The sequence below is a fragment of the Oryctolagus cuniculus genome, chromosome 1 (genome assembly GCF_964237555.1).
Source record: "Oryctolagus cuniculus chromosome 1, mOryCun1.1, whole genome shotgun sequence".
Lineage (NCBI taxonomy): Eukaryota > Metazoa > Chordata > Mammalia > Lagomorpha > Leporidae > Oryctolagus > Oryctolagus cuniculus.
Window position 1 is genome coordinate 61,799,138 of NC_091432.1, and position 12,939 is coordinate 61,812,076.

Genomic DNA, 12,939 nt, shown 5'->3' on the forward strand with positions numbered 1-12,939 from the left:
TAATACATAATTTAGTATTCTCAGAAACATATCAAATGTAATATGTAAAAATAATTGCATTTATAAAACAAAGTAGCATATAAACTACTTATTCTCAGACTATGGCTTCCATCAGAATGATTATTATATCAGTAATCATGATTACTGAAACATCTGTTGACATTTGGAAACTCAATAGAAAACAAGAACATTTTAAATGTCTACTGCTAACAAAAGAAAAAAAAAAGAACTCATAAAACAGAGAAACCAGTAGACATTGCACTTTTTTATTATTAAACCTGGATTGTATAAAAAGTGAGATTATACCTACCTGGTGTATAAATACTTTTTTTAAAATTTTTTTGAATCTAGATTTCTATAGATATCTAGCTAAAAATTAAATGATGATCAAAAAAGATATTTGCAGTCACATCTGGGGATCATGGCCCTCAGTCCACAATATACATATCATGGACTCATAGGCGGGTAGATAAGATTTCCCCAGTATAAGATGAAGACAACAATGTTCACACCTTAGCATAAAGAGTTTTTCAGAGTTCAGAAAATGAAAATTTCTGACTATTAAATTCCTATTAGCTTTTCTTACTAATTATGTTCCATCCAACACACCTACAGGTTTAGGTTTACCTTGGTGTCTATGGCTGGAGAACTTGAGCAAAGCTGGCACTCCAGTTCCAGTGCCTGAATTTAAACAGGAGTACTTATTAGTCGTGCTAATGTTCCCGATGGTATTGGTTCAAAGCCTCTCTCCCTCTCTCTCTCTCTCTTTCTCTGTCACTGTCATTCTTTCATAAAATATATGCGCAAAACACATTTATCACTAGTGAAGCAATTACCCTAAAATTTCCCAGAATCTAGTGTTTATGAGATGAGAAGGAAGTGTTCAGTAAGAAGAGCATCAGGTAAGAAAGTCAACTGAACATTCTGAGACCACAGGGAACACAGATAGTTATCAGAAGCATCTCAACACAAATCGCCTTCAATTCCCTTAGTGAATAGGAGAGAAATAAGATAGTAAAGATTAAGACATTATCTGAGAAGGGTCATGATAAACAAATATAAATTTTGAATGATCAATAGATGATTCATTTTTTTCTAATGAATCTGTAATTCATTAGAGGTACAAAGGATCCAGATGAGACAGGCAACTTTTTATATCAAAGTTGAAAAACTCACATGTTTAACTTTAAGCCTGATCACAATGCAATAAAAATTATGACAGTTATTAACATAAAGATAGTCACATATATCATTCAACTAATTAATTTTTTCAATAATATTGTCAGAAAAATCCAAAGTGTAAAATTTGATATGATAAATACTGATGATAAAAGAATATGTTCATATGGAAAATATGAATATTAATTTAACATCATATATTACAATTAATTCTAATTAGAGCAAGAATTAAAAGTGAAATTAAAAATAATAAGTGTTTAAAAGATATACCCAGAGAAAATATATTTATTATATTAGCTTTGGTTAAGAAATGATTCATTATGACTTAAAAGCGTGAAGTATAAGAAAGAAGTAATGATTTAAACTTCATAAAATTTTTCTAAAAAATTTATTTCATTAAGAGACATAATTGAGGATATGATGACAACCTCCATACTGAGATAAATATATATCCTTGAAATTAAGAAAAAAACTTTCATTCAACAAATACACTTTAAAATGTAAGGTAATAACTGAATGGTTCTCACAACATAAACACTTGGTCATATTGTTAGAGTTTTTGTTAATTTACTTTCCATATAATTCAAATACTAGACCCAAGAACTGAACTCATGTTTTTTTTTTTTCCATTATGCTTTCTATCATAAATGATTTTATACCTGGACGTGTGTTAAAGAAACTTGAGTTTTCAACTAATTGTCATGAAGGTGAACCAAGGTTGCTTTTTATTCTAAGGTATGTCAATTCCCAGATATTTATATTTGAAAACCAGTTATTCTGAATTTCATCTGTTAAAATATGATTTTCATCACATTAAGAAAAGAAACTAATATAAGTACAGAAATAGCACAATTCAGTAATTATTAGTTTACTCATTAATGAGGGAACTGCAAGATAGTAATGATGATACAAAGAGTATTTGAGAAATAAGAGTTTCAAAAAAGGTTTCATTTGATATTTATTTATTGTTTTCATCCACTTGAAAGGCAGAGGCAGAAATATTCCATCAGCTGCTTCATTACCCAAATACCCACAACATCTGGGATGTGGCATGGCCAAAACATGGATCCAAGAACTCTATTCAGACTCCCACATGGGTGGCTGATGCCCAAGCATTTGAGCTATGTCATCTTCTGTTTCCCAGGATGCAGTGGTAGGAAGCTGGATTGCAAACAGAATACCCAGGTCTTGAACTGGCAATCCAATAAAGGAATGGATGTCCAAAACAGAGGCTTAACCTACTGTGCCACAACACCAGTCTCTCAAAAAAAGGTATTTTAATAATTGTTCAAATAAAATTGTTAAATTAGACACAAGGTGAGCTATGGTACTAATCTCAATAGAAATAACCTTTGGAGGAATTTTTCATATTCTCAGACAATAAATATTTGGTAATGTCAATTTCTAACATCTAATATCTGCCAATATTATTAAGTGTAAAATAGCCTAAAACATAACAAATTTAAAAGCAGATAAAATGCCTAATCTGGGAATACAGAAAACTATGTGTTGCATGTAATAGACAAAGTCCAACCGTTGTATGGTTTGCTGATATTCTGTTTTCAGTAGAAGAATATATTGTTTCTGAATATTGCTGTTATGTTTTCCAGCTGGCACTCTGATGTGGTATGCCTGTATACAAGTGACAGCCTAACTCAGTGTGCCACAACCCCCACCTCCAATTTTGAATTGTTAATGACTATACTTAAATAAGTTTAGAAATCAAGAATCATTGTAGTTTCTTGGTTTCTGTCTAAGATCAGTTCCTTATTCATTTACAGATCAGAGTCAGACCCCTTAATTTGCCTGGGCGAGAAATCTGACTTTCACCCTACTTGTGTGCCAGAAACATGGGGCTTAGGTTCATACTGACATTTCTCTTATCACTACAAAACAACCATCATCACGTTTGATCACAGGATGACTTATTCAAACATTCTGCCTTCTTCTCTTAGATTATTATTTCTTGAGGGGAATACCTCAGAGCATTTTATTTCTTTTGAATACAAGTTACCTGTCATACTGCTTGGCACATTACAGAACTTGCATAGCTTTTCTCAGTTGATTGCAACCTATGACACAGAGAAATTCTCATTCCCCAGCAACAACACGTTGCATGCCAAATCGCTTGCGCAGAGCAGCCTGGATCTGCCGGGACTTAAGACTGTAGACCAGAGGGTTTAGTAGTGGTGTGATGAGGAGGTAGGCATTGCTCATGGTGGTATACAGGATTGGGGATGTCTCCTGGGTGTAACGATGAAGCACTGCAAGGCTGATGAGGGGCAAATAAAACACAAGCACTGTGCACAGGTGACAGGCACAGGTCTGCAGTGATTTCCAGTTTCTGTCTTGGGTCCCCAGTTTCATAACAGTGCCCAAGATCTTCATGTAGGAGGCTAGGATGAAGACAGCATCCACAGCAAATGTACAGAGCACACAGATCAATCCATAGATGCTACTGAAAGTGACATCCCCACAGGCCAGGTGCAACATATCAGGATAGTAACAGTAAGAATGAGAGAGGATATTGGCCCCACAGAAGGGAAAGGTCCTGAGGAAAAAAGGCAGAGGAGCCAGGAGAGCGGCCCCTCTGACGAGAGCAGCTCCACTAAGACAGGCAACGGTGCAGTGAGTCAGGATCCTGCTGTAGCTGAGTGGAGCACAGATAGCTACCAAGCGGTCAAAAGCCATGGCCACCAAGACACCTGACTCCACTGAAGACAGGGTGTGAATGAAGAACATTTGTGTCAGGCAGGCATTCAGGCCAATATGGTGGACATCAAACCAGAAGATAGCCAAGACACTAGGCATTGTAGACAATGAGAGGCCTAGATCAGCAAGGGCTAACATGGCCAAAAAATAGAACTGGGGCTCATGAAGATTTTGTTCTGTTCTAACTAGAATGAGGAGGAGAACATTACCCGCCAGGGCCACCAGATACAGGAGACAAAAGGGGATGGAGATCCACATGTGTGCAGCTTCCAAACCAGGAATACCAATAAAAGAAAAAGTGGGCCAATTAGAAGTGGTATTAAAAGCCAACATAGTGAGATATCAGTGGGGCTGAAGTTCAGGGTGTTGTCAAGCCTATAAAAGAGAAATTATATGTTAGGGAAGTTTAAAAGCAAATCAGGAATAAAAAGACTACTCATACATGTAGTTACAGAGTTATGATATGGAAAGCTCACAATTTAGATTATACTTTTAACCTACTGATAGTTTTATTTGACATAGGAACATAAACCAACCACATAAAAGATGTTCAACATAATTCTTTATCAGGAAAATGTAAATGAGAGCTACAGTAAAATTCCAATAGAATGGCAAGAAATATATTGAAAATATTAAAAATAGCATGTGCTGGTGAGAATGTGAAAAAACTAGAATACTCACAATGTTGATGGATGAGAAAATTATATAGCCTCTTTGGAAAATAATTTAACAGTTTCATTTAGGGCTAAATATGAATTTATCATATATTTAACATTATCTAGCCAATTTTTTCTAAGAATTTACCAAGATAAATGAAAATACATAAAGATTTATACAAAATATTCATAGAAGCATTACTCATGACAGCAAAAAACTGGAAGGGAACAAAATATACGTTGATTATTGAGTGTGGTAAATAACGTGTGGTAAATACAAATTAACTTTAAAATGAAGATATCAGTGACAGATAAAAGAGCTTGAATGAATCACTTATGTTATGTGAATGAAAACAAATACAAAGCCACAAAAAATGGTCTCATTTACATGTAATTCAAGAGAAGACAATGTCGTAGTGATGAAAAGTTGATCAGAGATGTTGGAGGTGGACAGAAGGTGTTAAGAAACTAGCTACCAAGAGACTTGTAAGAATTCTCAGTTTCTCATTGGTTTACTTCTAGGTTAATTATCTTATATTTTGATGCATGTAAAATTTCTACCCAACCTGAGTCACTCAAGCCTTCAATTCACTCCAAAATCCCTACACTCAATCCAGTGAACCTTTTTTGAATAAATTTATTTCACTGACCCATAGACCTTTCAACCTAAGTGCCTCATAGGAATTTCAGATATATGCTGTAAGCAACAGAGTTAATTTGACCCTCCCAAAACTTACAACTTTTCCTTGTGTTTTTATTAGAAATGTTATTAATGAGTCAACCATTCATTTAATGACTATTTTACTTGTAGATATTGTGGTTATAATGAACACGAAGTCAGAAGCCAAATTGCATGAGTTTCATTTGTGATTTTATCCCATACTAACAGTTTGTCTCTGGTTATCTCTCTATGCCTACTTCCCTACATTTAAAATGACAATACCAGCATCAACTCTCCCTAGTGTTCTGATGAGAAATAACTAAGGAATTCTTGCTGTAATAAACACTATTTAAGAAGAGGCTAATATTTATAAAACTTGCCTTTATGCTCTAGTATAGTCACTATTGCTTTAAAACAATCTGACAACTTTTTGAAATTTCTATCACAAAAATTCAATTAAAATTTTATTATTCAGATATTTTCAAAAATTCTAGAACTATGTTTATATTTTATCATCTCATGTCTTTATACCTTTGCTTATACCACGCTCTCTAACTAGGTATCTGGTGAATCTCTATTCTATCTTTTTTTTTTTTTTATTTGACAGATAGAGTTAGACAGTGAGAGAGACAGAGAGCAAGGTCTTTCTACTGTTGGTTCACCCCCCAAATGACCGCTATGGCCGGAGCTACGCCGATCCGAAGCCAGAAGCCAGGAGCTTCTTCCTGGTCTCCCATGTGGGTGCAGGTGCCCGAGCACTTGGATCATCCTCCACTACCCTACTGGGCCACAGCAGAGAGCTGGACTGCAAGAGGAGCAACTGGGACCAGAACCCGATGCCCATATGGGATGCTGGCACCACAGGCAGAGGATTAACCAAGTGAGTCACAGCGCCGGCCCTATGCTATCTTTAATTAATGATTGATTTATCTCTTCCAGAGAATATTCTCCAATCATTTAATATAGAAAAAAAATTTGTCTAAAGTTTCTCTAGTACCTTTAAATATTCTATCACAGCACTCAAAAAAAATTTTAAATTTTGATTGTTTTTATTACCTGTAAACTATTCTGCAAGTACATGAGATTCCACCCATTTTGGTTTTTCTGAGATATTTTGTTCTAAAAAATCTTTAGGCTTTAGGAAAAATGATTTTAAAGAAGTGATTGAGTTAGTTAAGAATGATTGAAATGAATTCCTTGATTTTTGATAAATCCCAATTTTCCTTAAATATTTGTAATACTAGAGCTATATTTAAATGTTGCTGTAAGAATTTATTCTTTGAGACAAAAGAGCATCATCACATAACAAATGACCTGAATGTTAATCCATAAGCATTTGTTTCTGGGCTTCTAGGGTATTCAATGCAACACGAATATACATCTGTGTTTGTGTGCGTGCCTGTGTGTGTGTGTGTAAGTGAATTATAGGCATTATAAAATATTACCAACTGGGGCCAGCACTGTGGCATAGCAGGTAAAGCCACTGCCTGCAGTGCTGGCATCCCGTATGGGCACCAGTTTGAGTCCCGGCTGCTCCACTTCCTATCCAGCTCTCTGCTGTGGCCTGGGAAAGCAAGAAGGCCCAAGTAGTTGGGCCCCTGTACCTATGTGGGAGACCTAGAAGAAGCTCCTGGCTCCTGGTTTCAGATTGGCTCAGATCCAGCGATTGTGACCAATTGGGGAGTGAACCAGTGGATAGAAGACCTCTCTCTCTCTCTCTCTCTCTCTCTCTCTGCTTCTCCTTCTCCCTCTGTGTAACTCTTTCAAATAAATAAATAAAATACATACATAGTATGTATACATACATAGTACAGCCAAGATTTAAAACCATATATATGCTCTTATTAAAAATCCTAAGAAAATATGGTATATAAAATAATTACACATATGTTAATGAAATAATCTATGTGTTTACATGTCTATTGTTCTAATCAATTTCATGCATTACATATGTTTTTCGAGCACCATATAAATATAAGACCATGTTTTATACACTAAGTATTTCAGAGAAACAAATGGTATCTTAAATATGTGTTGGATATTAAAAAAAGAGCAGGTATGAACAGAAATGGCAATAAAGGCAGAAATTGATATAAAAGAACAAGAAAAGAGAAAACAATGGAGGGAGAGAAGGAGGAAAATTTTAGAAAAAATTAACTAAAAAGCTATTGGAATACATAGCAACTGATGAATGGATAAAGAAAATTTGGTACCTATACATAATGGGATATATTTAGCTGTTAAAAAGGATTTTGTTGCTGCCATTTGCAACAACATGGATAGGTAAGAAGGTTTCTATGCTAAATAAAATAATCCAGGCACAAATACAAGTATCACATGATCTCACTCATTTGTGGGATCTGAATAAGTTGATTTCATTGAAGTTGACCATAGAATGATGGTTACCAGGAAATAGGGAAAATAATATGGAAGAAATGGGGAAAGCTTATTTAATGTGTAGTAAGTTACAGCTAAGTAGAAGAAAGACGGGTTGGTGTAGAGTATTATACTATTGTACAGTAGCATGACTATAGGTAATATACTGTACCTTTTAAGCTAGAAGAAATCACTCTGAAGAGATAAATGTCAATTTTTAGTTGAACGCTACACAATACATACATTTATTGAAACATCATTTGGTGTCTCATAAATATGTTCAATTTTTTAAAAAGATTTATTTGTTTGAAAGGCAAAAGAGAGAGAGAGAGAGATCTTTCATCTGCTCGTTCACTCTCCAAATGGCCAAAGCAGCCATTGGGCTGATCCAAAACCAGGAGCCAGGAGCTTCTTCTGGGTCTCCCAGGTGGGTGCAGAGGTCCAAGAACCTGGCCATCTTCTGCACATTAGTACAGAGCTTGGTCAGTCATGGAACACCAGGGACTTGAACCCATATGGGATGCTGAGGCCTCAGGCAGCAGCTTTATCCATTGAGCCACAGCACCAGCCCCCAACATGTTCAATTTTTATGTATCAGTTAAAATTGTTTGTAAAAAAGACCATTTGGTATCTGGCACATATTTGTATGCCCGTGTTGAAGCCAGTATATTTTTATGCTATTCTATTACTTGAATTTATGTTGGAAAATATATAAAAATAAAATTTATAAAATAATTTGTCTAAATAAATCTAAAGACATATGGATATTTGATGTATTGTGTGTGTGTATTTTTTCCTCCTCATAATTCAACCAGATTACATATTCTTTTGCAAATTTTCAAAATGTGTAACTTCAATTTACTGAAAATTCCACCTTATTTCTCTTTAAGTGAGAATGCCCTTGGGAGAGGTAGGTCAAAACCACATAACAAATCATGTTATAAAATACCATGAAGGGGCTGGTGGTACCGCTGGTTAACCCCCTGGTTTGAAGCGCCAGCAACCCATATGGGCGCCAATTCAAGTCCCGGATGCTCCTCTTCTGATCCAGCTATCTGCTATGGCCTGGGAAAGTGGTAAAAGATGGCCAAGTCCTTGGGTCCCTGCACCCACATGGGAGACCAGGAAGAAGCTCCTGGCTCCTGGATTCAGATTGGTACAGCTCCAACAGTTGAGGCCATCTGGCAAGTGAACCAGCAGATGGAAGACCTCTCTCTCTGTCTATACTTCTCTGTGTAACTCTCTCTCTCAAATAAATAAAAATAAATCTTAAATTAAATAAAATACCATGAAATGCTGGCGCCGTGGCTCACTAGGCTAATCCTCCGCCTTGCGGCGCCGGCACACCAGGTTCTAGTCCCGGTCGGGGCGCGGGATTCTGTCCCGGTTGCCCCTCTTCCAGGCCAGCTCTCTGCTGTGGCCAGGGAGTGCAGCGGAGGATGGCCCAAGTGCTTGGGCCCTGCACCCGCATGGGAGACCAGGAGAAGCACCTGGCTCCTGCCATCGGATCAGCGCGGTGCGCCTGCCGCCAGCCATTGGAGGGTGAACCAACGGCGAAAGGAAGACCTTTCTCTCTGTCTCTCTCTCTCATTGTCCACTCTGCTGTCAAAAAAATCAATTAAAAAATAAATAAATAAATAAATAAACCATTAAATTATATATAACTTGTATACTTATAAACATATTCACTTGTATGTTTATCTCTGTTATGCATTTCTGTTAATTAAGCCCTTTGCTTTGAAATAACTAGTTTCAAGTATCAAATTGAATGGAACCGCCTTTGACTACAGCTTCTTTGCTCTGCTCCTTCTTCTTTTCTTTACTTTTCTTTCTTTTTTTTCCTCTCTCTTCTTTTGTTTCTTTCTTCCTTTTTTTTGTTTGTTTTATAAAAGAAAGATCTCCCTCCTACCCGTTTTTCTGTAAGTTGCTGGAACGAAAGTTCTGCTCCCTTTGCTTCTCTTCTCACATTATGTCATATGATGTTATGTGTACCAACTTGTACCAATTAAACAGTTTTGAACTTTTCAAATGAGACCTAGTTTATATTATGAAACATTGGAAGCAGTAATTGAAAATTTCAAAAATATTGAGAAATAAAACAGCACTGTGGCAGACACTTAATTTTTATGGTTTAAATAATGGCTTTATCGCTTCATCTTTAAACTTTCTCAGAACTAGTACTTTGCTGTCAAAGTATTCTTAATCAACACACCTGTCTTAACGGCTATTAGAAAGATTAAACCTATAAACAACAAAAAACATATAATGCTGATAGAATTGAAAAATAAAACCTCTAAAAGTTACTGTATTGAGATCTACCCCAGAGATCTGTACCAACTTTGTATCTGTATCTAATTTGCTTCCTATATTCTAACTTCAGCATACGGGATTTTATCAGCTGAGAAAAGGCAAATGCATTTCCTATATAGAGGAACACTATCTGCAAAATGTAGTAACTTAGAAAACAGCTTGGATTCACAAATACAACCATCTAGAATCGTCTACTCCAGGTCGAAGTTACACATCTCTTCTGAAAGCAGCAGCAGAATAGCTCTTCAGCCAGCTCATTGCTATATATTTTCATCTGACAATTTAATGCTGGTGATTTGAATGGTGATGCTTCCAAAACAAAATTATCTACTTGCTGGCCTTGAAATTTGTAAAGAAGATGGCAAACATCAGCAGTATGCATTAACTTAACAGTTAGGTTTTTAAAAGTTCTTTTGCTTAAAGAAGGACCCAAACAATGAGAACAAAAAATACTCTTTCCAAATTTTGAAAAGCCCTAAGTGTTCTCTGTGGTTCAGCATGGAAAACAGAACATGCTGATTTAGTCAAAGCTAATGAATACTTAAAAATTGTACTCATGGCATGCCTCAGGACTCAGTAAAAAGTAATCAAAACAAAACAAAAATGCCAAATTCTTGAAATTTGGGAATCTAAAATTACCCACATAAACACATATGGACTTACTACATAAACAAATACTCTCTGAATGAATTGTTGATGAATTCAATAATTGTTACTTAGAAGAAAACAGGTAAAATTAACCAATCATTTAACGTTAAAATATTGCTAATCAGACACGGAATTCTCTAAACAATTTAATATCCAAATCTCACATATCCTGATATAACAGCGCTAGTCATTGGTATCATTCCTTTATTTTGGGAAACTGCTTATTACATATGCTTTCTATTTTCAACGTATTAAATTTGTTTTTAATGGAATCTGGTTATAATTATATCAATTTACCTGAATGGACTTTCTCAGAGTTATAACGGAAGTGGAAGTTGATGTTGCTTATCTCTGAAACACTTCACTCTCTGCACAGTGAAAGTCCTTTTCACTTTCAAATATATCTGTTGACTGGCTTTTCCGTCCCTGTAACACAGAACTTCACTGCACCATGTGAAGAAGTGAAGCTTCCTTCAAGGGTTTGGTAATGCTGTGGTGCTTTAACAGACCAACAAGTGAGAATATCCCAGATTATCTGGAAAGCTCCCCTGAGATGTAAAGAGCGTTGGGAGTTCCCAACTGTTACAACCAGGAAGCTTAAATCCATTTTCCCCTCAAGGGAAAGGGAGTGAGGGGAGAAGCATATCTTAGAATTTAGACTTCTTAGAAAGTCTTCTTCAGAGAGAAAAGCAAGCAATTTTTTTCTTTATTGTATGAAAGCCAAATCTGAGTGAAGGCACACACGTAGGAGCTATGCTTAGAGAAAGCCAACTCTTAAGCTACTTAACAAATAAAATGATAACTGTTTAAAGGTATTTAATATAAATCTGTGCATACAAGCTGACAAAAGTTACAATATAATTGTAATTTTAGGGCAAAGATACCAGTTCCTTTTCCCAGAAAAATGTAACAATATTGAACACAGCTGTTAAGACTGGACTCCCATGCTGGAGTGCCTAACATGCTAAATAAAAGTTTGGATTGCTATTTATTTCAATTATGTTGTTAAAGTGATAATTAGTGAGAATAAGACTCATTTTATCTATTTTACCTTTGTAAATTTCTTTTGTAATTTTACAAAAATTACACTTCAAATAGGCACTTCAAATATTCTAATGGATATTTATACAAGTTCATGCTAGTTTAGGTCTAACTTTATATTTTAAAATAGAGTCCAACTAATTATTATTCAGTCTTTGTAGATATGTGATTGGAAAACATTGTTAAAATCAGAACTTCTTAACCAGGATACCATTCATAGTAGCTGTCAAAAACCGATCCTTGCTGGGATTTCGCCTCCTCAGATTTTTCCATCTCAGAATCTCTCGGGAATATTATATCATAAAAGTCATAGTTATTTATCTTTTTTTAAAGATTTATTTATTTATTTGAAAGTCAAAGTTACACAGAGAGAGGAGAGGCAGAGAGAGAGAGAGAGAGAGAGAGACAGAGAGAGAAAGGTGTCTTCCATCCTCTGGTTCACTCCCCAGTTGGCCATAACGGCTGGATCTGAGCTGATCTGAAGCCAGGAGCCAGGAGCTTCTCCTGGGTCTCCTACATGGGTTCAGGGGCCCAAGGACTTGGGCCATCTTCCACTGCTTTCCCAGGCCATAGCAGAGAGCTTGATCAGAAGTGGAGCAGCCGGATCTCAAATCAACTGCCGATATGGGATGCCAGCTTAACCCGCTATGCCACAGCACCGGCCCCAGTTATTTATCTTTTATTAAGGACCAGTTTAGGTTATAAACTTTAAACCGAGAGAACATAATCATTTTAACGTGCATAGTTCTATGAGAATTTTTGAAGATTTATTTTTATTTTATTTGAAAGGCGAAGTTATGGTGGGAGAGAGAGAGAGAGATGGAGAGGCAGAAGAAGAAGAAGAGAGAGAGAGTTGGAGAGGCAGAAGGAGAGAGAGAGAAAGAGATCATCTATCCACTGGCTCACTCCCCAGATGACCTCAATGGCCGGGTTGGGTCAGGTTGAGAAGCCAGTAGCCAGGGGTTTCTTCCTGGACTCTCATGTGGGTGCATGGTCCCAAGCACTTGGGCCATCTTCTGCTGCTCCAGGAGACCAGGAGCACCCATGTCAGAGTGCATAGGAAGACAGATAGCTCAGCCCAGGCAGAGAAAGAGAATCTATTCTTTTTCCATAGCTTTGCTCTATTCAGACTCTTACTGGATTGGGTGATGCCCACCTACAACAAGGAGGGTCATCTACTTAACAGAGTTCACAAACCCAGATTCTAATCTCTTTTGGAAATTTCACATAGACATATGTGAAGTAATGTTATACTGATGAATTTGACACAAAATTATAACCATCACAAAGGAGAAAATTATCTATACCAGAACACCTTTTAATTCCTACTATGCCTATGGATTAATGGCCTGATAT

The 12,939-nt window shown here is 36.3% G+C and overlaps 1 protein-coding gene across 1 annotated transcript; it reads right to left on the bottom strand.

The window, feature by feature from the left end:
• Positions 1-3,270: 3,270 nt before the first annotated feature.
• Positions 3,271-4,224, bottom strand: OLR107 (olfactory receptor Olr107). The gene is given in 1 exon segment (NM_001171448.1): positions 3,271-4,224. A coding segment is annotated over 1 exon segment (954 nt).
• Between the last annotated feature and the right edge of the window lie 8,715 nt (positions 4,225-12,939).